The sequence below is a fragment of the Pan troglodytes genome, chromosome 4 (genome assembly GCF_028858775.2).
Source record: "Pan troglodytes isolate AG18354 chromosome 4, NHGRI_mPanTro3-v2.0_pri, whole genome shotgun sequence".
NCBI classification, from domain to species: Eukaryota; Metazoa; Chordata; class Mammalia; order Primates; family Hominidae; genus Pan; species Pan troglodytes.
This window is the reverse complement of record NC_072402.2, coordinates 132,354,236-132,382,148: the sequence shown is the minus strand read 5'-3', so window position 1 is coordinate 132,382,148 and position 27,913 is coordinate 132,354,236. Positions and strand designations below refer to the sequence as shown.

Genomic DNA, 27,913 nt, shown 5'->3' with positions numbered 1-27,913 from the left:
GGGGAGACCAGGCGGCTGGGAGACCCAGGCGGTGTTAGGGGTTGCGAGCAGCCTCGCTCAACTGGGGAATTGGCGGCAAGACTGCCAGGAGGCGGAACCTAGGGCGCTCGGCGACGCGGTCCTGCGGACTGTCGCTAGTGAGGCACCCGCCGGCCCGGAAGGGGCTGATGCGAACTGGGGCCACGGCAGCCATCGCGCTTTGCAGTTCGGTCTCCTGGTGTACGGCCAACGCCAAGTAGGGGATTGCGTTCTCTCCAGTCGCAGGTGAGTGACAGCCCCTCCTTCTGGGAGGACCGGTGGGCAGCAGCTATGGATCCCCTAGAAGGCGCACTTTTAGGGCCAAGACCTACTCTGGGTCCCTGCCTGTGGCACTGCGTGAAGGGGCGCCTGTTTTTCACCCCGGGGTTAGGCGGCGCGAGGGAGGACAGGTCTCATCCATGCTCCGCGGGGCCGTCTGATAGCCCTCGAGACAGAACACTGCTGCTGTCAGACGCTTGGTCTTTTCAGGAAAGAACGAGGTGGCTGCAGGCAAGCCCCTTCCTTCCCCTGGGCCTCAGTTTCCTTACCTGGTAAGGTGAAGGTGGCGGGTCTCACTGACAGCTGAAGAGGCTGTGACACGGCCTGGTGTTTTCAGCGCTCCCAATTAGTGTAGAGGCAAATTGAGCTTCCTTACTAGTAGTGGTTAACGTTTTCCGTAGCCCAAAGTCCCAGTTAAGTGGAAAAAAGATACACTGTTGAGAAAACTGTACTGATTTTTGTTTTAATTTTTTAAATTTTTGTTGTTGTTTTGAGACAGAGTTTCCCTCTTGTCGCCCAGGCTGAAGTGCAGTGGCACGATCTCGGCTCACTGCAATCTCCGCCTCCTGGGTTCAAGCGATTCTCCTGTCTCAGCCTCCTGAGTAGCTGGGATTACAGGCGCGTGCCACCACGCCCGGCTAATTTTTGTGTGCGTGTTTTTTTTGTTTTGTTTGTTTTTTTTTTTTTTTTTGAGACGGAGTCTTCGCTCTGTCGCTCAGGCTGGAGTGAAGTGGCACGATCTCGGCTTACTGCAAGCTCCGCCTCCCGGGTTCACGCCATTCTCCTGCCTCAGCCTCCCGAGTAGCTGGGACTACAGGTGCCCGCCACCACGCACGGCTAATTTTTTTGTATTTTTTAGTAGAGATGGGGTTTCACCGTGTTAGCCAGGATGGTCTCTTATCTCCTGACCTCGTGATCCGCCTGCCTCGGCCTCCCAAAGTGCTGGGATTATAGGCGTGAGCCACCGCATCCGGTCTAACTTTTCTATTTTTAGTAGAGATGGGATTTCTCTATGTTGGCCAGTCTGGTCTCCACTCCTGACCTCAGGTGATCTGCTCGCCTCGGCCTCCCAAAGTGCTGGGATTAAAGGCATGAGCCACCTCAGTGGGCCACTGTACTGATTTTTAAGGTGTTGAAGCTTTTCCAAGAAGATTTGTTTTAAAACAGCTAAAACTTTGACATTGTTAACTGAAAGAACCAAATTCGTCAGCAATTTAAGGTGTTTGGTACAGTGGACAAAATGAGGTGAAGAAGTCCTTTTAACTTGAAAAATTAAACATAGTATTATTTATTTGTGTGTTCTTACATCAGCGTCTATATTACTAAGTGTCTTTGAAGACGTCCTATATTCCGTGTTAAAGTATCAGTGAAGAGTAGGTCACATTGAAACAATGAAAGAAGGAAAGAAAAGGAACATTTATTGACTACTATGAGTAAGGCACTAGCTGTCATTTTACAGATGACAAATAAATGGTGGTGCCAGTATAGCAAAGCAACATGAATATCTACTATTATACCTTTCAGTAGACTTGTGTCTGTCACCAAAATGTTTTGAACTTAAAAAATGTTAAGATAGTTCATTGGCATTTTCTGAGTTTGTAGAAAAGGAAGGTGTCTTCATTTTAGAAATATTAGAGATGCACTGTCAGTAATTACAAAGATTAGCAGTTTAAATAAGGTATATTTTAACCTTCCTTTGACTTGCATTATTGTACTGGAATAGAAATTCAAGCAAGAGTTAAGAAAAAAGATGAGTCTAACAGAAATGAAAATCAGCCTGGGCAACATAGCAAGACCCAGTCTCTACATTTAAAAAAAAAAAAAAAAATTTGCTGGGTGCAGGGCCCTGGCTAGCAGGCCAGTAGTCCCAGCTACTCGCTGCTGAGATGGGGGGTTTGCTTGAAGCCAGGTCAAGACTACAGTGACCTGTGATCATGCCACTGCGCTCCAGCCTGGGTGAAAGAAAAAGACACTGTTGCTAAAAAAAAAAAAAAAAAAAAAAAAAAAAAAAAGAAAAAAAAAGAAATAGAAAAAGAAATGAAAATCATTGCCACATCATTTGAAGCTTACAAGTTGGAATGCTGTATTAGTATTTCTTTTCTTTTTTCTTTTTTTTTTTTTGAGACGGAGTCTCGCTCTATCGCCCAGGCTGGAGTGCAGTGGCTCCAGGCTGACTGCAACCTCCACCTCCAGGGTTCAAGTGATTCTCCTGCCTCAGCCTCTCAAGTAGCTAGGATTACAGGCATGCACCACCACATCCTGCTGATTTTTGTATTTTTAGTAGAGATGGGGTTTCACCATGTTGGCCAGGCTGGTCTTGAACTCCTGAACTCAAGTGATCTGTCCGGCTTGGCCTCCTAAAGTGCTTGGATTACAGGCGTGAGCCACTGTGTCCTGCTATAGGTGTATTTCTACACTTACTTTTTTTTTTTTTTTTTTTTTTTGAGATAGAGTTTCGCTCTTGTTGCCCAGGCTGGAGTGCAATGGCGTGATCTCCAGCTCACTGCAACCTCTGCCTCCTGGGTTCAAGCGATTCTCCTGCCTCAGCCTCCCGAGTAGCTGGGATTACAGGCATACACCACCACACTCAGCTAATCTTGTATTTTTAGTAGAAACAAGATTTCTCCATGTTGGTCAGGCTGGTCTCGAACTCCCAACCTCAGGTGATCCGCCCCCCTCAGCCTCCCAAAGTGCTGGGATTACAGGTGTGAGCCACCTCCCCCAGCCTTCTACACTCATTTCGTTAAGTACTCACTTGGCTGAGCATAGTATTTCTACGCTCACTCACTTTAAATACACATCCCAACTCGGGGTTTCACTATGTTGGCCAGGCTGGTCTCGAACTCCTGACCTCAAGTGATCTGCCTGCCTTGGCCTCCTAAAGTGCTGGGATTACAGATATGAGCCACTGTGCCCAGCCCTCACCTTGGCCACTCTTAAAATTTTTCTACTATTTATATTTGTCATGGTTTTATCCTTCGTTTTCTTTTTCTTTTTTTTCTTTTTTTTTTTTTTTTGAGACAGAATGTTGCCCTGTTGCCTAGGCTGGAGTGCAGTGCCACAATCTTGGCTCACTGCAACCTCCGTCTCCCGGGTTCAAGCAATTCTCATACCTCAGCTTCCCGAGTAGATGGAACTACAGGTGCCTACCACCACACCCAGCTAATTGTTTTTTTTTGTTTGTTTGTTTTTGTTTTTTTTTTTGAGATGGAGTCTTGCTCTGTCGCCCAGGCTGGAGTGCAGTGGCGCAATCTTGGCTCACTGCAACCTCTGCCTCCCGGGTTCAAGCGATTCTCCTGCCTCAGCCTCCTGAGTAGCTGGGATTACAGGTGCATGCCACCATGCCCAGCTAATTTTTGTATTTTTAGTAGAGAAGGTGTTTTACCATGTTAGTCAGGCTGGTCTTGAACTCCTGACCTCGTGATCTGCCCGCCTCGGCCTCCCAAAGTGCTGGGATTACAGGGGTGAGCCACTGTGCCTGGCCTATTTTTGTATTTTTTCTTTTGTAGAGACGGGGTCTTCCCATGTTGCCCAGTCTGGTCTCAAACTCCTGGGTTCAAGTGATCCCCCCACCTCGGCCTCCCAAAGTGCTGGGATTACAGTCATGAGCCACTTGCACCTGGCCTATTTTTGTATTTTTTTTGTAGAGATGGGGACTTCCCATGTTGCCCAGGTTGGTCTGAAACTCCTGGGTTCAAGTGATCCCCCCACCTTGGCCTCCCAAAGTGCTGGGATTACAGGTATGAGCCATCATGCCCAGTTCATCCTTCTTTTTTTTTTTTTTTTTAAAGACAGGGTCTCACTTTGTTGCCCAGGTTGGAATGCAGTGGTGTGATCATAGCTCACTGCTTGAATTCTTGGGCTCAAGCAATCCTCCAGCCTCAGCCTCCTGAGTAGCTGGGACTACAGTTTCTTGCTACCATACCCAGGTAATTTAAAAAAATTTTTGTACCGGGCATGGTGGCTCACATCTGTAATCCCAGCACTTTGGGACACCGAGGCGAGTGGATCTCGAGGTCAGGAGTTCAAGACCAGCCTGGCTAAGATGGTGAAACCCTGTCCCTACTAGAAATACAAAAAAATTAGCTGGGCATGGTGGTGGGTGCCTGTAATCCCTGCTACTTGGGAGGCTGAGGCAGAGAATTGCTTGAACCCAGGAGGTGGAGGTTGCAGTGAGCCAAGATTGTGCCACTGCACTCCAGCCTGGGTGACAGAGTGAGACTTAGTCTCAAAAAAAAAAAAATTTTTTTTTAGAGATGGGATCTTGTTATGTTGCTCAGGCTGGTCTTTAACTCCTGGTCTCAGGTGATCCTCCTGCCTTCGCCTCCCAAAGTGCAGGGATTACAGACATGAGCCACTGTGCTCAGCCTGGATATTTGTATTCTAGGACAGTTACTACACCCATTTCACCATAGCATTACCATGCTTTGCATCCCAAAGTTATTAGTGCATTGATTCTACAATCATACTCTGATGTCATATTTGCCTCTTTAGACTATTATGTCCCTTATTTTCTCCCAACAGTACTTTTTGGGTATTTGTATTTTGTCATCTTATGTGTATTTTTTTTTTTTTACAGGACCCCTGAGAACTAATGTGTATTTTTTATTTTAATTTTATTTTTTTGAGGCAGGGTCTCACTGTCACCAAGTGCATGCTATCACATCTGGCTAATTTTTGTATTTTTTATAGAAATGGGGTTTTTCCACGTTGCCAAGGCTGGTCACAAACTAAATATGTATTTTTTTTTCTTTTTTTTTTGAGACGGAGTCTTGCTCTGTCACCCTGGCTGGAGTGCAGTGCAGTGGCACGATCTCGGCTCACTGCAACCTCTGCCTCCCAGGTTTGAGCGATTCTCCTGCCTCAGCCTCCTGAGTAGCTGGGATTATAGGCATGCACCACCACGCCCGGCTAATTTTGTATTTTTAGTAGAGATGGGGTTTCTCCATGTTGGTCAGGCTGGTCTCGAACTCCCGAACTCAGGTGATCTGCCCGCCTCAGCCTCCCAAAGTGCTGGGATTACAGGCGTGAGCCACTGCTCCGGGCCCTTAATGTGTGGTATTTATTTATTTATTTATTTATTTATTTTGGGGCGGGGGATGGAGTCTCGCTCTGTCGCCCAGGCTGGAGTGCAGTGGCGCAATCTTGGCTCACTGCAAGCTCTGCCTCCTGGTTTCACGCCATTCTCCTGCCTCAGCCTCCCGAGCAGCTGGGACTACAGGCGCCCACTACCACGCCCGGCTAATTTTTTTGTATTTTTGGTAGAGACGGGGTTTCACCGTGTTAGTCAGGATGGTCTCGATCTCCTGACCTCGTGATCCGCCCGCCTCGGCCTCCCAAAGTGCTGGGATTACAGGCGTGAGCCACCACGCCCGGCCGGTTTTAAAAAGTAAATGAGCCGGGCATAGTGGCCTATGCCTGTAGCCCCCAGGTACTCAGGAGGTTGAGGTGGGAGGATTGCTTGAGTCCCCGAGATTGAGGTTGCAGTGAGCAGAGACGGCGCTCCCTGGGTGAGAGGGAGACTCTGTGTCAAAAAAATAAAAAGTGGTGGGGCGCGGTGGCTCACGCCTGTAATCCCAACACTTTGGGAGGCCAAGGAGGGCGGATTACGAGGTCAGGAGATCGAGACCATCCTGGCTAACATGGTGAAACCCCGTCGCTACTAAAAATATAAAAAATTAGCCAGGCGTGGTGGCAGGCTCCTGTAGTCCCAGCTACTCGGGAGGCTGAGGCAGGAGAATGGCGTGAACCTGGGAGGTGGAGCTTACAGTGAGAGGAGATCGCGCCAGTGCACTCCATCCTGGGCGACAGGCGAGACTCTGTCTCAAAAAAAAAAGTAAATGTTTTTGTGTAATTACTCATGTAAATCAGTTTTAAATATTAAATGCCATATAAGCTTTTTAAAATTTGCTTTTAAAATTTTTCTATAATAGCTTTTTTGAGATATAGTTGATATACCATAAAATCGACCTTTTAAAATTGTACATTAAGTGTTTTTAGTATAGTCACATTGTTGTGTAAACATCGCCACTATCTAATTCCAGAACATGTGATCATCCCAAGAAGAAACCCAGTACCCATTAGCAATCATTCCCCATTTTTCCTTCCTTCAGTCTGACAACCACTAATATACTTACTCTATGGATTTATCTATCCAGGATATTTCATTTAAATGAGCCATCCATGTAGTTTAATGGAACAAGGCTTTAAGAAGTTACTTGTAATCTGAGATTCTGTTCCATTACATCCTTTGCACTGGTTTTCATGTTACTTGAGTAGATCACTTTTCTAATCTGCAGAGAGACTTTTCCTGTTTGGTATTGGTGCAATAAATAAATCTGCTGACGTGTGTATGTTTCCTTGTTCTTGACCTTTGCTCTTCACATGTCTTAATAGTGTATTCATGGTGTTGTGTAACCTGTTTTCTGGGCTCAGGTATGTGTTTGCAGCTAAGTAACTTTTATTCTTAGTTGGGCATTTTTACTTCTACTTAAAATAACAATAAAAAAACCAGTTAATTCTGTTTCTAATTACTCCTAGTTTGTTTTAAGGTTCCTAGAAACCACAATTTTTTTTTTTTTTTTTTTTTTTTTGAGGCAGAGTCTTGCTCTGTGGCCCAGGCTGTGGTGCAGTGGCTCGATCTCGGCTCACTGCAACCTCTGCCTCCTGGGTTCAAGTGATTCCCCTGCCTCAGCCTCCTGGGTAGCTGGGATTACAGGTGTGCACCACCACACCCAGCTAATTTTTGTATTTTTAGTAGAGATGGGGTTTTGCCATGTTGGCCAGGCTGATCTTGAACTCCTGACCTCAGGTGATCCACCCGCCTCAGCCTCCCAAAGTCCTGGGATTACAGGTGTGAGCCATTGTGCCTGGCTGAAACCACAATTTAAAAGAAATATATATATTATTATCTTCCAAAGCAGAGTTTGTGTCTTCTTAGATTATCTCTCTTGGGACAAATTTTACAACAGCAAATTGGTACCATCCTTATGCAAAAAATCCTTTTTCTGTCAAGGCTTTTCACCATTCTTTAGCTCTCACCTACCAACAATCATCTTCAGTGAGGACTTTGCCACTTGATTCACAGTCTGTATCAGTGCCCTCCAGTCTTCCAGGTGATTACACTGCCTGTCAATGTGGACAGTGTACCCTCTAGCCTAGCTTCCAGTATCTGTCACCTCCATTTTTCTTTATCGTCCATGCCAGAGCCAGGCCTTGGAGTTTGCCACCACCCAACCCTGAACTTCTCTTGAATTACTGAACCCCCTATATTCTCTTCCACTTTGCTGGCACAATTCTGGCACACCTTTCACCTCTCTCACCCTTTTCTGTTTTTGGCTTAGAGACTTTTTCTACCCTATTTTCCCAATTCTGTTCTGTGAGAAGCCTGCCTTTGATCACCGCTCCATCTCTGTATACTACCTTTCTTTACCTTTGTCCACTCAACTTGAACTTCTGATCAGATCCCTACAGCCCTCTCACTAGTACTCTCAAAATCCTGTTCCCCTTGTCCTTTTTCATTTCTATTCTGGATGTTCCTAATCTCTAGTCACTCCATGTTGAGCACTGCTGGTGGAGGGTGGAAGGTTGGAAATCAGCACAGATTGGCACTGCTGTGAATGTTTGAGTTTCAATTCCAGCTGAGTCCTTGCCTTTTTTTGGCAGTCTTTTAACTTGATTCATTCCCCATAGTAGCTATTGTAATGCTTGCTCTGCTCCTCAAAAATTCTCTATACCCCTTCACTTTTGGAGTCAGATTCACACCACCTCCACAAATTTTCTGGCCATCTTTCCTCCTAATCCTAGACAAGAGAGATATGCTGTCAGTCCAAGCTCCTCTTGGGACTTTGTCCCTTTTGGTTAATTCCTTTCTTCCCTATTACTTCTTCCATCCCACTATCTCCTTCTCTTCAGTTTATCATCATACTCAAGCCTCACCCTTTTTGAGAAGGAAATTTCACTTCCAGGCCTGGGGTGGCTCACGCCTGTAATCCCAGCACTTTTGGAGGCTGAGGCAGGCGAATCACTTGAGGTCAGGAGTTGGAGACCAGCCTGGCCAATACGGTGAAGCCCAGTCTCTACTAAAAATATAAAAATTAGTCAGGCATGGCAGTGCCTGCCTGTAATCCCAGCTACTCGAGAGGCTGAGGCAGAAGGATCGCTTGAACCTGGGAGGAGAAGCTTTCAGTGAGCTGAGATCGAGCCATTGCACTCTAGCCTGGGTGACAGAGCAAGACTCTGTCTCAAAAAAAAAAAAAAAAAAAAACTCATTTCCCTTATCCCATTTCCAACATTTTTTTAAACGATTTTAGTTTTTTACCATTTGAAATTTTTTGAAATAGGAATCTCTCCTCACTGCCTCACCTATTAACCTCTTATCCCATTTACTGTCACCCTGGCTGGAGTGCAGTGGTGCGATCTCGGCTCATTACAATCTCTACCTCCGAGGCTCAAGCAATCGTCCCACCTCAGCCTCCTGAGTAGCTGGTACTGCAGGTGTGCACCACCATGCCTGGCTAATTTTTTTTTTTTTTTTTTTTTTTTTTGATATGGAGTCTCACTCTGTCACCCAGGCTGGAGTACAGTGGCACAATCTCCACTCACTGCAACCTCCACCTCTTGGGTTCAAGTAATTCTCCTGCCTCAGCCTCCTGAGTAGCTGGGATTACAGGGGCCCATGACCACACCCGGTTAATTTTTGTATTTTTAGTAGAGTTGGGGTTTCACCATGTTGGCCAGGCTGGTCTCAAACTTCTGACCTCAGATGATCCACCCGCCTCAGCTTCCCAAAGTGTGTAACTCTTTGTAGTAAAGTTGCTGTAGGATTATCTACTCAGAGTTGGTGTTTAACAGTATTGGAGTTTAATGTATATTGGTGTTTAATGTTGACTACTAAATTCAAACTCTTTTTTTTCAGACCCTATCAGATTTGGATATGTCCTTCATATTTGATTGGATTTACAGTGGTTTCAGCAGTGTGCTACAGTTTTTAGGTAATGTTGGTCCTTTGTTCTCTACAGTTATCCCCTTTGGTCTTATTTATTTAATAGTGCTTATCTGTGTCAAGTCTCTTTATAGATAAGCCAGTAGTTAAGAATAGTTAAGAATATGGGCTTTGAAATCATACATAGATGTTCAATTACTCATTGTATCCCTTTTAAATTAAGTAATCTTTGGCAAATTACTTTTTTCACCTTAGCCTGAGTTTTCTTATCTGTAAAATGGCAGTAATAATTCCTACCTCTTAAGGTGTTGGGAATATTACTAACAGAACTATCTACCATTTATTAGCTAGTTTACCTATGTGCTTTAATGCTTTATGTCATTTAATCCTTACAGGATTATTATTAAAATGCATGTTCCATAAAGTAGCTTGTACACCATAAATAGGAGTTTTTAATAAGCCAAATGAGACTTCTTTACCCAGCAGTTCTTTTTTTTTTTTTTTTAATTTTATAGAGATGGAGTCTTGCTATGTTGCCCAGGCTGGTGTTTTGTTTGTTTGTTTGTTTCTGAGATGGAGTCTCGCTCTGTTGCCCAGGCTGGAGTGCAGTGGCGTGATCTCAGCTCACTGCAACCTCCACCTCCCAGGTTCAAGCGATTCTCCTGCCTCAACCTCCCGAGTAGCTGGTACTACAGGTGTGTGCCACCACACCAGCTAATTTTTGTATTTTTTGTAAAGATGGGGCTTCGCCATGTTGGCCAGGCTGGTCTTAAACTCCTGAGCTCGAGTGATCTGCCCACCTCAGCCTCCCAAAGTGCTAGGATTACAGGCATGAGTCACTGTGCCCAGCCTTGCTACAGTTTTTTTTTTTTTTCTTTTTTTTTTTTTGAGACAGAGTCTCACTCTGTTGCCCAGGTTGGAGCGCAGTGGCGCGATCTCGGCTCACTGCAACCTTCGCCTCCTGGTTCAAGCAATTCTCCTGCCTCAGCCTCCCGAGTATCTGGGATTACAGGCATATACTATCATGCCTGGCTAATTTTTTGTATTTTTAGTAGAGATGGGGTTTCACCGTGTTGGCCAATCTGGTCTCGAACTCCTGACCTCAAATGATCCACCCGCCTTGGACTCCCAAAGTGCTAGGATTACAGGCGTGAGCCACTGTGCCCGGCCTCCTTGCTACAGTTTCTAGGTAATATTGGTCCTTTGTTCTCTATAGTTATCTCCTTTAATTTTATTTATATAATAGTGCTTATTTGTGTTGAGCCTCTTTATATATGAAGCAATAGTTAAGAATAGTTAAGGCCGGGCGCGGTGGCTCACGCCTGTAATCCCAGCACTTTTGGAGACTGAGGCAGGCAGATCATGAGGTCAGGAGATCAAGAGCATCCTGGCTAACACGGTGAAACCCCGTCTCTACTAAAAATACAAAAAATTAGCCGGGCATGGTGGCACGCGCCTGTAGTCCCAGGTACTTGGGAGGCTGAGGCAGGAGAATCGCTTGAACCCAGGAGGCGGAGGTTGCAGTGAGCCGAGATCATGCCATTGCACTCCATCCTGGGTGACAGAGCGAGACTCCGTCTCAAAAAAAAAAAGAATATGGGCTTTGTAATTATACAAATATGTTCAATTACTCAATTGAACAAATATGTTCAATTACTTTTAAATTATGTAATCTTGGGCAAATTACTTTTTCGTGACACTCATAGTAGTGACAGTCATAGAAGTAGATTCCTTAATGATAAAATATATATATAGTTCTGCCCCCAAAACTAAAAGATTAGGACATCAAACAATTTACTTCTTAGACTTAAGCATGGACAAAGGAGTAAGTGTTATTTTAGTATGAATTTATTCGAAAACGGATGGCCTGAAACTATAATTGCCTAATGTCTTTAAAAGTTTGTTTATTTCAGTCAGGTGTGGTGGCTCACATGTAATTTTGTGGAGGTTAGACAATTAAACATGTAAAAAATAAAGTTTGGCTGGGCGTGTGGCTCACGCCGATAATCCCAGCACTTTGGGAGGGCAAGGTGGGCAGATCACTTGAGGCCAGCCTGGCCAACATGGTGAAACCCCATCTCTACCAAAAAATACAAAAATTAGTCAGGCGTGGTGGTGCACACCAGTAGTCTCAGCTACTCAGGAGGCTGAGGTGGGAGGATCACTTGAGCCCAGGAAGTTGAGGCTGCAGCAAGCTGTAGTCATGCCACTGCACTCCAGCCTGGGCAACAGAGTAAGACACTGTCTCTAAATAAATCAATTAATTAAGTTCAATATGAAATTTAGCAGTTCAATTCCAGTCTATTATAAATTGGTCAATGCTGCCTTTTTTCTATTTATCAATTTATCTATCAATCAATACCTGATTGATACTTCTAAAATTAATCAGCATTTTGGCATTGTAGATATGTTAAGGCAACACACATATTCTATTGACTGGGTTGAAGTTTGGTTTTATAATTATCTGAAGTCCCAAATCATGAATAGATTTATTTATTTATTTATTTATTTTTTGAGACAGAGTCTCACTTTGTCGCCCAGGCTGGAGTACAATGGCATGATCTCAGCCCACCGCAACTTCTGCTTCCTGGGTTCCAGTGATTCTCCTGCCTCAGCTTCCCAAGTAGCTGGGATTACAGGCATGCACCACCACACCTGGCTAATTTTTGTATTTTCAGTAGAGACGGGGTTTCACCGTGTTGGCCAGGCTGGTGTCAAACTCCTTACCTCAGGTGATCCACCCACCCCGGCCTCCCAAAGTGCTGGGACTACAGGTGTGAGCCACTGTGCCCGGCCATGAATAGATTTAAAATAGCTTTTTTAAAACTGAAAATAGGTTTAGAACTTCAAGCTTAATTGGGCCAAATTTAAATTCATTTGGATAATTAGTATCAGATATCACTTTGACCAATCATAGCTCTTGCTTTGCAGGATTATATAAGAAAACTGGTAAACTGGTATTTCTTGGATTGGATAATGCAGGAAAAACAACATTGCTACACATGCTAAAAGATGACAGACTTGGACAACATGTCCCAACATTACATCCCAGTAAGTATATTCCTACATACAATGTGATACTTGATCAAATGATGCTGAGTCATATGCACTAACCAAAAGTGTTTTGTTTCAGACAGGGTCTTTCTCTGTTGCCCAGGCTGCAATGCAGTGGTATGATCACAGTTCACTGCAACCTCTGTCTCCTGGGCTTAAGCCATCCTCCCGTCTCCCAAGTAGCTGGGACCACAGGCATGTGCCACCATGCCCAGTTAATTTTTATATTTTTTCAGAGACCAGGTTTCGATATGTTTCCCAGGGTGGTCTCGAACTCCTGAGCTCAAGTAATCAGCCTCTCTCAGCCTCCGAAAGTATTGGGATTACAGGCGTGAGCCACTGCACCTGGCCAAGTTTTTTGTTTGGGGGGCATTTTCTGGTAAATAAATTATGATCAGGTGATTTGACCTGTTCCTAAAATAATAAATTATAGGTGACCTCGCTCCCAGGGAGAATATTTAGATCTTGAATTAGTACTCATACCTTTTTATCAGCTAGTACACCCTTCTCTAGCTTGAGGAATTAAAAAGTTTTTGTCTGAGGGATTGTGACATGATTGGTAAATAGTCCACCATTGCCTTGTTTACATAACCTGAATTTTTTCTTTCAGATTTTTTTTTTTTTGAGGCGGAGTCTCACTCTGTCGCCCAGGCTGGAGTGCAGTGGCACGACCTCCGCTCACTGTAAGCTCCACCTCCCGGGTTCACGCCATTCTCCTGCCTCAGCCTCCCGAGTAGCTGGGACTACAGGCACCCACTACCACGCCCGGCTAATTTTTTGTATTTTCGGTAGAGACGGGGTTTCACCGTGTTAGCCAGGATGGTCTTGATCTCCTGACCTTGTGATCCGCCTTCCTCGGCCTCCCAAAGTGCTGGGATTACAGGTGTGAGCCACCGCGCCCAGCCTTCTTTCAGATTTTAAAGCCATATTACTTTATTTTATTTGTGTAGAGACAGGGTCTTGCTCTGTCATGTAGGTTGGAGTGCAGTGGTATGATCATAGCGCACCATTTAAACTCCCAGGTGCAAGTGATCCTCCTGCCTCTGCCTCCCAAAGTGTTGGGATTAAAGATAGGAGCCATTGCACCATGTACTATTTTAAGCACTAATTCAGTAGATACATTACAATTTTATACATGGCTGGTAACTCAATTTGTTAACCAGTTATTTTTCTAGTCTTAATAACCTCAACAATATCTAATGTACACCACAGAATTAATCTAAAGAAAACAAGGCATACATTGACACACAGGAAGTTTTAAAACAAGGGTGGGTGTGGTGGCTCATGTCTGTAATCCCAGCACTTTGGGAGGCTGAGGCAGGAGAATCACTTGAGCCCAGGAGTTTAAGACCAGCCTGGGCAACATACTGAGACTCCATCTCTACAAAAACAAAAACAAAAAATTAGTCTGGCATGGTGGCATACACCTGTAGTCCTAGGTACTTGGGAGGCTGAGGCAGGAGGATCACTTGAGCCTAGGTGTTCAAGGCTTCACTGAGCTATGATTGCACCACTGCACTCCTAACCTGGGCAACAGAGTGAGACCCTGTCTCTAAAGAAACAAAAAATACCAAAAAAATTGAAAGTTTTTTTTTTTGAGATGGAGTCTTGCTCTGTTGCCCACGCTGGAGTGCAATGGCACGATCTCGGCTCACTGCAACCTCTGCCTTCTGAGTTCAAGCAATTCTCCTGCCTCAGCCTCCCAAGTAGCTCGGATTACAGGCATGTGCTATCACACCCAGCTAATGTTTTGTATTTTTAGTAGAGACGGGGTTTCAACATGTTGGCCAGGCTGGTCTCAAACTCCCGACCTCAGATGATCCGCCCACCTCAGTCTCCCAAAGTGCTGGGATTACAGGCATGAGCCACCACACTTGGCCAAAAATAATGTTTTTTAATAATGACTCTGTAATTTTTTTTTTTTTTCCTTTTTTGAGACAGAGTCTCACTCTGTTGCCTAGGCTGAAGTGCAGTGGCACCATCTCGGCTCCCTGCAACCTCTGCCTCCTGGGCTCAAGCAATTCTCCTGCCTCAGCCACTGGAATAGCTGGGATTACAAGCATGTGCTACCAAGCCCAGCTAATTTTTGTATTTTTAGTAGAGACCAGGTTTCGCCATGTTGGCCAGGCTGGTCTCGAACTCCTGGCCACAAGTGATCCACCTGCCTTGGCCTCCCAAAGTGTTGGGATTACAGGCGTGAGCCACCACACTTGGCTGACTCTGTAAATTATTTAATAAATTTTATTTTGCATTTAAGGTTATGTAACGAATTTGAGAATAAAGTTAATGTTAAAGTGAGAAAATTATTAGAAACAGAAACCTAATTTAACCTGTGACCTTACTTTTACAGGTGAAAATTTTATGAATCAGATAGACACAGAGTTTAAAGACAAGTTAATCTATAGATTAATTATGAAATAGTAAGTGTAGCCTTAATAATGAATATAAAATTGAGAACTGGACCAAAAAGTAGATAATACTGTAATTATTTAGTCCAGTAAATGTTCAAAGAACAAAGAATGAGGATAGAACAAAACAAAGTATTTTATCTATAAAACAATTAGTGAGGTTGGAAAAGGAAATTGACAAATCTTTTTTTTTTTTTTTTTTTTTTTGAGATGGAGTCTCGCTCTGTCACCCAGGCTGGAGTGCAGTGGCACGATCTCGACTCACTGCAACCTCCGCCTCCCAAGTTCACACCATTCTCCTGCCTCAGCTTCCCGAGTAGCTGGAACTACAGGTGCCCGCCACCACGCCTGGCTAATTTTTTGTATTTTTAGTAGAGACAGGGTTTCACTGTGTTAGCCAGGATGGTCTCGATCTCCTGACCTCGTGATCTGCCCGCTTCGGCCTCCCAACGTGCTGGGATTACAGGCGTCAGCCACTGCGCCCGGCCAACAAATCTTTTTTTTATATTAGGAGAAAAAAGTGGGGCTTGGCAAGTAAGATTCTGATATAAGAACAATTCTGTTAAAGAAAAAATGATCATGGTGAAATTGAGTAGATAAAATTGTCTGCAAAAACAGCATAATTTCCAGCCTGGCCAACATCGTGAAACCCGTTCTGTACTAAAAATACAAAAATTAGCCGGACACGGTGGCACGTGCCTGTAATTCCACCTACTCGGGAGGCAGAGACAGGAGAATTGCTTGAACCCGGGAGGCGGAGGTTGCAGTGAGCCAAGATGGCGCCACTGCATTCCAGCCTGGGCGACAGAGGGAGACTCTGTCTCGAAAAAAACAAAAAACACAGAAAAAAAACCCAACAAAAACCAGCATAACTGGAAGAGACTACAGAGTGGTCTTAAATATTAGGTGTAAGTCATTTTTTAATTTTTTGACGTTGCTCTCTTTCATTTATTCAAATATTTATTGAGCACCTACTTTATGTCAGACATTGTTCTGGATACTAGGGGAAAACAGATGCTATCTCAACCTTTCCTGCAGCTCACATTCATTTCAACTCATATTTTTTAATTAATCAAAAGCATATGTGATCTATTCTGGTGTGGAAAAGAAAACATTTTTGAAAAGGAAAAAAAAGCATATGTGAAAACCTACATATATCCTATGATCTGGCAGTTCTACTCCTAGTTACTTCCCGAGAGAAATGAGAAAATACATTTACCAAAAACCTTGTACAAAAATGTTTATACTAGCTTTATTTGTTGGTGGTGAGTTATTATTATTATTTTTTTTGAGTCAGTGTCTCACTCTGTGGCCCAGGCTGGAGTGCAATGGCACAATCGTGGCTCACTGCAGCCTCAACCTCCCAGGTTCAAGTGTTCCTCCCACCTCAGTCTCCCAAGTAGCTCGAACTACAGGCACATGCTACCACATCTGGCTAATTTTTTAATTTATTTGTAGAGATAGGGTTTCACCATGTTGCTTAGGCTGGTCTTGAACTCCTGGGCTCAGGCAATCCTCCCATCCAGCCTCCCAAAGTGCTGGGATTACAAGTGTGAGCCACCATACCCAGCCTATACTAATTTTATTTGTAATAGCCAAAAACTGGAAACACCTCAAATGTCCATCAAAAAAGAAATTGATAAATAATGGAATGCTACTTAGCAAGAAAGATGAATAAACCACTGATACATTCAGTCATATTATGCTACATGGCAGAAGCTGGTCATAAAAAGTTATCTACTGTATGATGCCATTTATATGAAATTCTAGAACAGACAAAACTAACCTGTGGTGATAGAATTCAGATCAGTGGTTGCTTCCGGAGATGAAAATGGGGATTGACTGGGAAGGGGCTAGAGGAGACTTTCTGGGATGTTAACAGTGTTCTGTATCTTAAATAGCCAAATTCAGACTTCTTTTATAAAGCAGAAAGTATACTGGGGATTATTACCATAGAGGTGGTTTGCTAACTAAGCATTATCTTTTCCTTATGAACAGTGACTTTGAATATAGATTGTATTAAATATTTTATTCATTTGGCAATCTACACATAGAATTTCTTTCTTTCTTTTTTTTTTTTTGAGACAAAGTCTCGCTCTTGTCTCCCAGGCTGGAGTGCAATGGCGTGATCTCAGCTCACTGCAACCTCCACCTCCCGGGTTCAAGCGATTCTCCTGCCTCAGCCTCCCGAGTAGCTGGGATTACAGGAGCCTACCACCACTCCCGGCTAATTTTTCTATTTTTAGTAGAGACGGGATTTCACCATGTTTGCCAGGATGGTCTCGAACTCCTCACCTCAGGTGATCCGCCCCCCTCGGCCTTCCAAAGTGCTGGGATTACAGGCATGAGCCACCGTGCCCTGCCCTTTTTTTTTTTGGAGATGGAGTCTCGCTTTGTTGCCCAGGCTGGAGTGCAGTGGCCAGTCTCGGCTCACTGCAACCTCCGCCTGCCACATTCTCCTGTCTCAGCTTCCCTAGTAGCTGGGATTACAGGCATCTGCCACCACGCCTGGCTAATTTTTGTATTTTTAGTAGAGACGGGGTTTCACCACATTGGCCAGGCTGGTCTCAGAACTCCTGATGTCTCAAGTGATCCACCCGCCTCGGCCTCCCGCAGTGCTGGGATTAGAGGCATGAGCCACTGCACCTGGCCTACATACAGAATTTATTTATTTATTATTGTTATTTTTTGAGACGGAGTCTTGCTCTGTCGCCCAGGCTGGAGTGCAGTGGTGCAATCTCGGCTCACTGCAAGCTCCGCCTCCCGGGTTCATGCCATTCTCCTGCCTCAGCCTCCTGAGTAGCTGGGACTACAGGCGCCTGCCACCACGCCCAGCTAATTTTTTGTATTTTTTTAGTAGAGACGGGGTTTCACCGTGTTAGCCAGGATGGTCTCGATCTCTTGACCTCGTGATCCACCCGCCTCGGCCTCCCAAAGTGCTGGGATTACAAGGCGTGAGCCACCGCCCCCGGCCCCCAGAATTTAAGAAGATAAAATACTCTGGGCTAAAGTAGCTACACTAAAACTTATGTTGTCATTATGGGGCACTTGTGCTTTTGGCCATAAGTGAGTACTGGTTCTGGAATTACCCTCCCACTGTACACAACTAGAAAACCGGACAAAAAAGATGCTACAACTGTTTTCAGACATTGGGCAACAGCTACCACAGGACTGTGATTCCTGAGAGAAAGGAAACAACTCTATTTTGGTTTTATGCCAAGAGGTAATTTTCAGACCATGGTGCAAAGAGAGGACACCCAAACATAGTCCAATAGTCTTGCTGAGTTGAGGAGATGTAGACCAGAATTTGGAAAGGCCAACAGGACTAGAATTTTTTTGCTAGGACAGAGAGGAGGGAGTACCGGAGAGGAGGGACCTCTGGAGAGAAAGGACTCTAGAAATTTACATAGCTGAATACCAATCTGTGCATGCAATGGGTAAAGCTCCAAAAGGCTAGTCAAAGAACAATTGTAAGAATGCTGTTAGCCAAATAATTACTAGAGCTCTCATGGTGCCAGGAATTGTTGTTTAATCCCATTTAGCCTTCTAACAAATCTTAAAAACTGATCTGTAAGCAAGTGAACTGTCAGAACAAAATTCAACCTTCTTCAAAAGACTACAACAAAATCCAGCACTCAATATGAAATTACTAGACATGCAAAGAAACAGGAAAGTGATTCAGTCAGTAGAAACAGACACAAGTGTGACAAAGATGATGGAATTAGCAGATGAAGACATAAGACAATCGTTATGAATGTGCTCAGGGATTTAAAGGAAAACACAAACATGAGGAAAGAAATGGAAGATATAAAACAGAATCAAATGAAACTTCTAGAAATGAAAAATACAGTATTTGAAATGAAAATTTCTTTTTTTCTTTCTTTCTTTTTTTTAATAGAGACAGGGTCTCCCTGTGTTGCCCAGGCTGGTCTCGAACTCCTGGGCTCAAGTGATTCTCCCACCCTGGCCTCCCAAAATCTGGGCTTACAGGTGTGAGCTACCATGCCCAGCCTGAATGGAAATTTCACTGGATAGGATTAATAGTAAATTAGATAGTGCCAGTACTGCAGAAAGAAAGACCACTAAACTTAACTCAATGCAATAGAAACTATCCAAAATGAAGCACAGAGAGAAAAGTGACTGAAAGCAAAATAAACAGAGCCTCAATGACTGGTGAGACAACATCAGGCAGTCTAACAAACCTGCAACTGAAGTCCCAGAAGTGGAAGGGAGGAGAAAGAAAGATAGTTATGGAAATAATGGCCACAATTTTTTATGGTAATTGTTTTTGTAATTAAAGACTGTCTTATGTCAGCCATAAGAGAAAATTATTTCACCTGTATCATTTAAGATGAATTATATGAACAATTATTAGATTGGAGCAGTTATTTGAATTCATAGCAAATAATTGTCTGAAGAGATTAACATTTTCAGCAGGAAGAATAGAGAAGGAAAAATAAATGTTGGATTTGTGGTGAGTAGAATACTAGAACTGAATATTACAATTATTTGTTATATTGTCAGTATGAATTGGTGTATATCTAATTACAAAAAAGTATTATTGTACCAGTTTGTAAATGTTTGATTTGACCTTATTTGCAATAAAAGTAAATCAAACATTAAGTAGTAAATATAAGCTATTGTTAGAAATGCTTGTTCCCTGGTGCTGTAAAGGATAGCACTTGAACGTAAATTTAATTTCCTCAGCAAGGCCATTTTTACTTTCTGCAGAAAGGGTACACTTGCCAGCAGTTTTGCCACAAGAGTACACCGAACAAAGGAGACAGGGTCATTTATAATCTGATGCGTCCACCCTACTGCTGTGTCCGGTTTCCATTGGCTGGAATGGGACCTCACATTCTGTATTTGTCCTGATTGGCTAGCAACTTAGAACTTTTTAAAAGAGGCAAAGGCAAAGGAGAACAAAGGAAGGAGGAAGTAACTTGTGGAATGCTGAGAAAGGTAAAAACACCTTCAAATAAGGAAGAGGAACAGGCTATGACCTAATGCTTGCTTGGACCAGTGTAAGTATGCCAGGGCAAATATTTAGGCTAAATTGTAGAAGCTAAGAACATAAAGTACATTGATTTCTTTATTATGGCTGGCAGATATTTAAGAATGTTAGCACGGGTCTTTGAATCAATTTTGCTTCTAAGAGAAGTTACTATTTATTCTTAATTAGATGGGGAGGAAAGTCTTTGAAAAGGAACCTCTACTTTACTTTTTACACGATTAATGGGTTTCTGATTTTCATGTAAAAATATTTTAAAATCTTATTTAGCTTCAGAAGAACTGACCATTGCTGGCATGACGTTTACAACTTTTGATCTGGGTGGACATGTTCAAGGTAAGATTCTTCTTCTTCTTCTTTTTTTTTTTTTTTTGAGACAGGCTCCCTCTGTCTCCCAGGCTGGAGTGCAGTGGTGCAATCTCAGCTCACTGCAACCTCTGCCTCCTGGGTTCAAGCAATCCTCATGCCTCAGCCTCCCCAATAGCTGGGATTACAGGCATGTGCCACCGCGCCCAGCTGATTTTTGTATTCTTAGTAGAGATGGGGTTTCGCCACGTTCAAGGTAAGATTCTCTTACTCTTACAGTCACTTTGTTTTATTTTAACTTAACAAAAATGTGGCCATTAGTTCTAGCGCATGAAATCTCATTCTAGTCACGCAAGGCCAGAGTAGATTTAAAATTTAGGGATTATTACTCCCCGATAAATACTTTAAAAGCAAAGGGTGATTTTCATGATACTTCTGGCCAATTCAAATGAGAATTGCTTTTGGTGGTAAAGTGTATGAGTAAAATTAACTTCCATTCTCTCTACTTCAATCTACCTCTCACTGTCATAATCATGTTTTGAACATGTTACTGCTCTGTAAAACAAAAACAAAACAAAACAAAACAAAAAAACCTTCAGTGGCTAACTCATTACTTACAAAATAAAGGCCAAACTCATTAACCTGGCATTCAGGATCTCTATGATCTGGTCCCAGTTTACTTTTCTGGGCTTTTAAAAGTTATCTTATAGAGACAGGGTCTCACTCACTATGTTGCCCAGGCTTGTCTCCAACTCCTGGGCTCAAGCAATCCTCTCATCTCAGCCTCCCAAAAGTTGGGATTATAGGTGTGAGCCACCACATCTGGCCTACTTTTCTTTTATTTCCCTCTATTCCCCTTCCCGTTCTTTTTACTTCAACCAAATCAGACCTTCTTGGTGTTTTCCTCTATGCTTTTGTTCATGCCATCCCCATCCGCACATGAGTAACCCCTTTAGGCCCCAGCGTATGCCCTGCTACCTCCCTTGGGAAGCCATTCTCAGTTGCAGTGTTCTCAGCTGTACTTCATAGCACTTAGTATATTTGTGTACATGTCTACAACAAGTTTGGAAAGACTGCCTTATCTCTTATATTAAACTTGCGGGGACTAAAATCCTGTTTTTTGTTTTGTTTTGTTTTAATTAAAAAAATTTTTTTTTGTAGAGATGGGGTCTCACAATCTTGCCCAGGCTGATTTTGAAGTCCTGGTCTCAAGCAATCCTCCTACCTCAATTTCCCAAAGTGCTGGGATTACAGGTGTGAGCCACCATACCTGGCCTGTTCATTTTTTATATCCCCAAAAGTACGTGGCAACATCTACCTCATAGTAAGTCATAACTAACCAATATTACCGAATTGGTGGGCATTCTAAAGACCTGATGCGACATATAGTTGAAAAGATTGTAAATGGTTCTGGCTAGTGAAAGCACATTTGAGACATGTAATTGTCTGGCATATACACAAAATAATTTCTGGAATACGATGATTAGAATTGGAATCTAATGGAATTTGTCTGAGACTTCATTTCTATGTTGTTTTCAAGATATGTCATAATGGCTGGGTGTGGGGTCTCAGGCCTATAATCCCAGTGCTTTGAGAGGCTGAGGTTGGGAGGATCACTTGAAGCCAGGAGTTCAAGACCAGCCTTGCAACATAGCAAGACCCTGTCTCTACACAGAATTTAACAATTAATGGGGCATAGTGATAGACACTGATAGTCCTACCTACTCAGGAGGCTGAGATGGGACTATGACTTGAGCTCAAGAGTCTGAGGTTGCAGTGAACTAGCCTGGATGACAGAGCAAGACTCTGTCTCTTTAAAAAAAAAAAAAAAAGGTATGTCATAAAACTCAAGTCAGTGAAGAAAGTTATGTTATGGAAAAAATTACTTTTATGATTTCATAGACTTCAGTTAATTATTAACATTTGAGCTTCTTTTCTGAGTAAAACAGTTTTGTTTTGGGTTTTTTTAAATTATTTTTTTTGAAACAGAGTCTGGTTCTGTCTCCCAGGCTGGAGTGCAGTGGCATGATCTTGGCTTACTGCAGCCTCTGCCTCCTGGGCTCCATCCTCCCACCTCAGCCTCCCAAGTAGCTGGGCAGGCACACACCACCACACTTTCTAATTTTTTTTTTTTTTTTTTTTTGAGACGGAGTCTCTCTCTGTCACCCAGGCTGGAGTGCAGTGGCATGATCTCAGCTCACTGCCACCTCCACCTCCCGGGTTCAGGTGATTCTCCAAGCCTGGCTAATTTTTGTATTTTTAGTAGAGACACAGGGTTTCACCATGTTGGCCAGGTTGGTCTCCAACTCCTGACCTCAGGTGATCCACCTGCCTCAGCCTCCCAAAGTGCTGGGATTACAGGCATGAGCCACTGTGTCCGGCTTGGCTAATTTTTTGTGTTTTTTTGTAGAGATGAGGTTTCACTATGTTGTCCAGGCTGGTCTTGAACTCCTGAGCTCAAGCAATCCACCTGCCTTGGCCTTCCAAAGTGCTGGGATTACAAGTGTGAGCCACCACACCCGGCCTTATTATTTTAACAAGCTTGTACCTGATATTAATTTCCTTCTGTCACTCATTCCAAATTTATCACTGGCAAAAAAAATCTGATAACTAGAAATGTCAAAAAATGAACACTGCATATATATGTAATATAAATACACACATTTTATGTATATATAATCACATATATGTAGTTTTTTTACTGCTTATATTTTAGATCTAGTAGCAGTCCTCCAATGAACTTAACGTGTATTTTTTTTTATTTTTATTTTTATTTTAAATATTCTACTCCTTACATATGATAATTGGAAGAGACTAAAGTATTTGACTTGCCCACAGTCAAGGAAAGCCTGAAATTCCCTCTTAGTTATTCTCAGAAGAATTTGGCACCACTGGGTAAAAGATTAACTTGAATATATTGTGAAGTACCAGCAGCTAAGGGATTACCACACTTGATATCTGGTTGGACTCTTTGCTTAAACCATCTGCTGGGTTTGACCAACAAGTAAACTCTAACCCCTGATTGTTTTTGTTAGCTCGAAGAGTGTGGAAAAACTACCTTCCTGCTATCAATGGCATTGTATTTCTGGTGGATTGTGCAGACCACGAAAGGCTGTTAGAGTCAAAAGAAGAACTTGATGTAAGTTAAATAACTGAAACTAAATATAGTCAAATCACTCTGGTAAGCCTGCAGAAGTAGGTCAGAGATACAGGTATCAGAGTGCAGCTTTTCTGCAGTCTCTGATGAAACTCTTGGCAATTTGTTGAGCTCAGTGATTGCTTTAAGTAGTGATTACTTAGAATGCAGAGGGAGTAACTGAGTAATTGTAGCTATTGAGGAAGTACTAACACAGACATCTTTTATGAAGACTTAAGAAGCTCACCCTGTACAGAATGTACCCTTTTAGTATATTTCATGTCTGTTATATTCCTGGAGTGGGTTGATCTTGAGTCCCTGGTCATGCTAAGATGCTATATCTTAAGCCACAACCTGGAAATGATAGGACATGCCATCTTTGACACTACTCCCAGGAGTGAGCAGAGGCATATGTAGCTACCTCCCCTCCAGTATCCCAGGTCAGATACTTTGTAAAGGGGCCCAACAGCAGCAGGAAAGGTCAGCACCAGATCTGGGGCCACAGAGTAAGCAGGTCCATGATTTGATTGAAGATTGATCATACCATGGCTCTGCCCAGAGCAGGCAAACAAATACTTGTACATGTGGAAAAGTCCAGGTAGGTTCTATGGTTACAAAACAAGGACAGAGAATGCCTGAGTTCCCACTTTGTTCCAGAGACTGTGCGTATTACTTGATTTAATTCTCAATTTCATAGGGTGGATGCTACTGTTCCTAATTCTCTCTAGAGCTTCAGTCAGGCTAACTTGCCCAAAGTCACATCTCAAAAGCAGTAGAGCCAGAAGTGAAACCACATCTGTTCACTTCTAAGGTGCTGGCTCTATACATTCTATGTCACTGCTTTAAAGGATGAGCAGAGTAAACATTTACAGGAAGAGCCTTAGGAAGACAGAAGAATTTAGCTTATGGTTTCACTGAGGTCACTTTAAAATGTGGGGAAAGTTTGACAAAGAACGTTGGTATGACATGATATGGTAGAAAATGAGTCCTTTATTGTTTTATCATATCAAAATAAGCTCTTTGGATGGTTTCATATCAACTCTTGTTTTGTATTGTTTTGTTTTTTTCAGTCACTAATGACAGATGAAACCATTGCTAATGTGCCTATACTGATTCTTGGGAATAAGATCGACAGACCTGAAGCCATCAGTGAAGAGAGGTTGCGAGAGATGTTTGGTTTATATGGTCAGACAACAGGAAAGGTAAAAAAAAAAAAAAAAAAATTATGATGGGTGTGTTTAATTCTACAGTACAAATGTCTTCTTAAATTACTATTGTCCAACTATACAAGCCCATTATCATTTTTCTTAAAGAAAACTGTCATTTATACATGTGGGTCTTTTTAATGTCCTCATTTCTTTCTACCATGGAATGAAACCTTTTCTTGGTGACAACAAAAATGTCGAGGATCAGTTATGCCTAAGGCTTGTGCTTATAGGAAACTAAATTAAAGCTTTCAAAGTTATTTATCATACATTTTCAGAATTAGCCACCAAACGATATATTTGAGTGTTTAAGTATACCAGTAGTGTGTTTAGGCCCTGAGTTTACCAGAGATAAATAAGACATAAACTTGGAATATTTTACGGTTTTCTGAACATATACTTTATAATAAGCTTTAAGACGGATTGTTTTGGTATTCACTTTTCCTAGGATTTATTTTGGGGGAAACATCAGCATTGAAAAAATCCAGATAAACAGTGGAAGAACCCGAGATTTACAAAATTTTTTTAGTTTACATATACTATTTCAGGGTGGAGAAATACTGCAGCATATAGCAGGAGGCTCTTTTTTTTTTTTTTTGAGATGGAGTTTTGCTCTTATTGCCCAGGCTGGAGTACAATGGTGCAATCTCGGCTCATTGCAACCTCTGCCTCCCAGGTTCAAGCGATTCTCCTGCCTCAGCCTCCCTAGTAGCTGGGATTACAGGCGTGTGCCAGCACGCCCAGCTAATTTTGTATTTTTGGTAGAGACGGGGTTTCTCCATGTTGGTCAGTCTGGTCTCGAACTCCTGACCTCAGGTGATCCGCCCGCCTTGGCCTCCCAGAGTGCTGAGATTACAGGCATGAGCCACCACGCCCGGTCCGCAGGAGGCTCTTAAGTCAGACAAAGTAGACTTTGGTCTGTTTTCTGTCTTCTTTTTTATAAATTAGCTTGATATTAATTTTAGGAAATGCTTTGTTTGGTCATAAACCTTCTCAGGGAATGTTTGTCTTTAATATTAGTGAAGCCAGTTTGGATTTTTTTCTAAGTCAGATTATTTTTATTCTTGGGTATCTTGCAAGCTAACCTCTTTCCCACTGAGTGGCCATCCTGTCCTAAGGTAGAGTGAGAGAAGGAGGCTTCTTGTGTGTTCATGGGGCTTGGATGCCAAGCAGCCACGACTTTATCACAGTCATGGATTTATCACAGCCATTCTTTGTTCTAAAATAGAACCTATAATTCTGCTGGGATGTGGGGCTTTATTAATTTCATAAAATTCCAACAAAATGTCTCTCTTCTATTCTAGGGGAGTGTATCTCTGAAAGAACTGAATGCCCGACCCTTAGAAGTTTTCATGTGTAGTGTGCTCAAAAGACAAGGTTACGGAGAAGGCTTCCGCTGGATGGCACAGTACATTGATTAACACAAACTCACATTGGTTCCAGGTCTCAACGTTCAGGCTTGCTCAGAGATTTGATTGCTCAACATGCATAACTTGAATTCAATAGACTTTTGCTGGTTATAAAACAGATGTTTTTTAGATTATTAATATTAAATCAACTTAATTTGAGTGAGAATTGAAAACTGATTCAAGTAAGTTTGAGTATCACAATGTTAGCTTTCTAATTCCATAAAAGTAATTGGTTTTTACAGTTTATAATCTGACATCACCCCAGCGCCATTTGTAAAGAGCAACTTTCCAGCAGTACATTTGAAGCACTTTTTAACAACATGAAACTATAAACCATATTTAAAAGCTCATCATGTTAAATTTTTTATGTACTTTTCTGGAACTAGTTTTTAAATTTTAGATTATATGTCCACCTATCTTAAGTGTACAGTTAATAATTAGCTTATTCAATGATTGCATGATGCCTTACGGTTTTCAGTAACATTTTTTCTTATGCAAACGTCATGCAATAAAACAAACTCTAATGTTTGGCATCCTTGTTGGGCAAATGTTTCATTTAAATGTGTCTTATCTAGCTAGTATACTCTGAAAATTTGAGTATTTAATATTAGGCATATGAAGTGGTTGTTGGGAAAGGAGATTCCTTCAGAATATTTAGAATAGCGTTTAAGGCTCTCAAGGCTTAGGTATTTACCATGAGATGGTTGTGGTCAGTTGCACCTGATACCATGTATCCCTGAATCATGTGTATTTTTATTAGTAATGCTGCCACTACCATTGCTGATGGGGTCTGTGTCCTAGTCCCTGTGGGATTGGCCTTCTGAAGAAAAGCACATTTATGGTACACAAGGTTGATTCTCAGTTTGGTAGGCTCTATAGTTCCATCCCAGCTGTCTAATTCTGAAGTGCTCCAGTCTTATTGGTGCCCAGTGGGGTAATCTGTGCCTCTTCCCCAAAAGCAATGACAGGCACCAGTGTCTCCACATTTAGATATATTCCCGGTCTCTTTACATTTAACAGTACTCTCTGGGGCAAGCAATAAGTAGGACCTTGTGTGCAGTTTCATTGTAGAGACATGTATATCTGAGGAATAAAACAGCTTGTTCTGTGTCAGTCTGAGATATGTGGAGATTTTGTTCCTATCCTATAGCTCTTTTGTATTCTTTGGCATATTTTATATCCTGGTAGAAGAAAACAAGTGCTTGTTTCCAATTTTCTTTTTTCTTATTTGCTCTCAGGTAGTTCTTACTCCATACAACAAAGACGACTTTTTGTTTGTTGGGCTTTTTTTTTTTTTTTTTTTTTTTTTTGCTCTGTTTCATTTTGTTTTAGAGACGGAGTTTCACCATGTTGGCCAGGCTGGTCTCAAACTCCTGACCTCAAGTGATCTGCCTGCCTTGGCCTCCCAAAGTTCTGGGATTATAGGCGTGAGCTACCATGCCTGAACTGACTTTTGTTTTTAGATATTATGCTTGCCATGTGATAGGGCCTGCAAGCCTCATTGCTAGGCTTACTAAGAAAATTTTAGTTTTTCAAAAGCATTATAATTTCCTAAGAAACTGAATTCTTTTTTTATATGTTTGAGATTCCCATCATTAGTAATATAAGATGAAAGGTAAGTGCCAAAAATGTATTTTTAAAGACCCTCAAGTTTAAGATTTATCCTGATTATAAGCCAAGTTTTATAGTATATTTAACCAATTCCATCAAGAATAATTTTAATATCAAAAATTAGTGTTTTCTGTAGCCATTGTCCATGTCAGAGTTACAGTCCTTTTTGTCATTGATAATATAACCTATGAAGCAGATAAGGATTGAGGAATATGACTGGAAGGAATTACTATTTAGCTAAGCTGACAAGGTCGCTTCTTAAAATGACATTTGGTTTCAGTAATCTGACTATTCTGTTTTCGCTTTCATCTTCTTTCTAAATGAAAACAAAAGTGCTCCCTCCCTTCCTGGAAACCTCAGTAACACTACGGGAAAAGTAGAACATGACATTGCAGCCTATTGATTTCTTCTTCCAGATAGGTTTAAAGTACTCCTTAAGTTCTGACTAAATAGAACTAAGCCTTATTAAAAATAACTGCCTCTTGTTCATGTTATCTGTCTTCAGTACCTTCAGGGACCTGCCTTTCTTCAA

At 42.3% G+C, this 27,913-nt stretch overlaps 1 protein-coding gene across 2 annotated transcripts; it reads left to right on the top strand.

Moving 5' to 3' along the window:
* On the top strand, positions 1–26,883 carry SAR1B (secretion associated Ras related GTPase 1B). Of its 2 annotated transcripts, XM_016953859.4 has the most exons (7): positions 1–264; positions 9,215–9,290; positions 12,173–12,292; positions 19,985–20,050; positions 23,056–23,159; positions 24,227–24,358; positions 25,666–26,883. In XM_016953859.4, exons 2-7 carry the CDS (start codon positions 9,233–9,235, stop codon positions 25,780–25,782), a joined length of 597 nt encoding a protein of 198 aa, XP_016809348.1. In that variant the 5' UTR covers positions 1–264; positions 9,215–9,232; the 3' UTR covers positions 25,783–26,883. The 2 variants fall into 2 exon arrangements, with proteins under 2 accessions (XP_016809348.1, XP_054540591.1); XM_054684616.1 differs by lacking the exons at positions 1–264; positions 9,215–9,290 and adding an exon at positions 10,100–10,106 and having other exon boundaries at positions 12,171–12,292.
* The last annotated feature ends 1,030 nt before the right edge of the window (positions 26,884–27,913 follow it).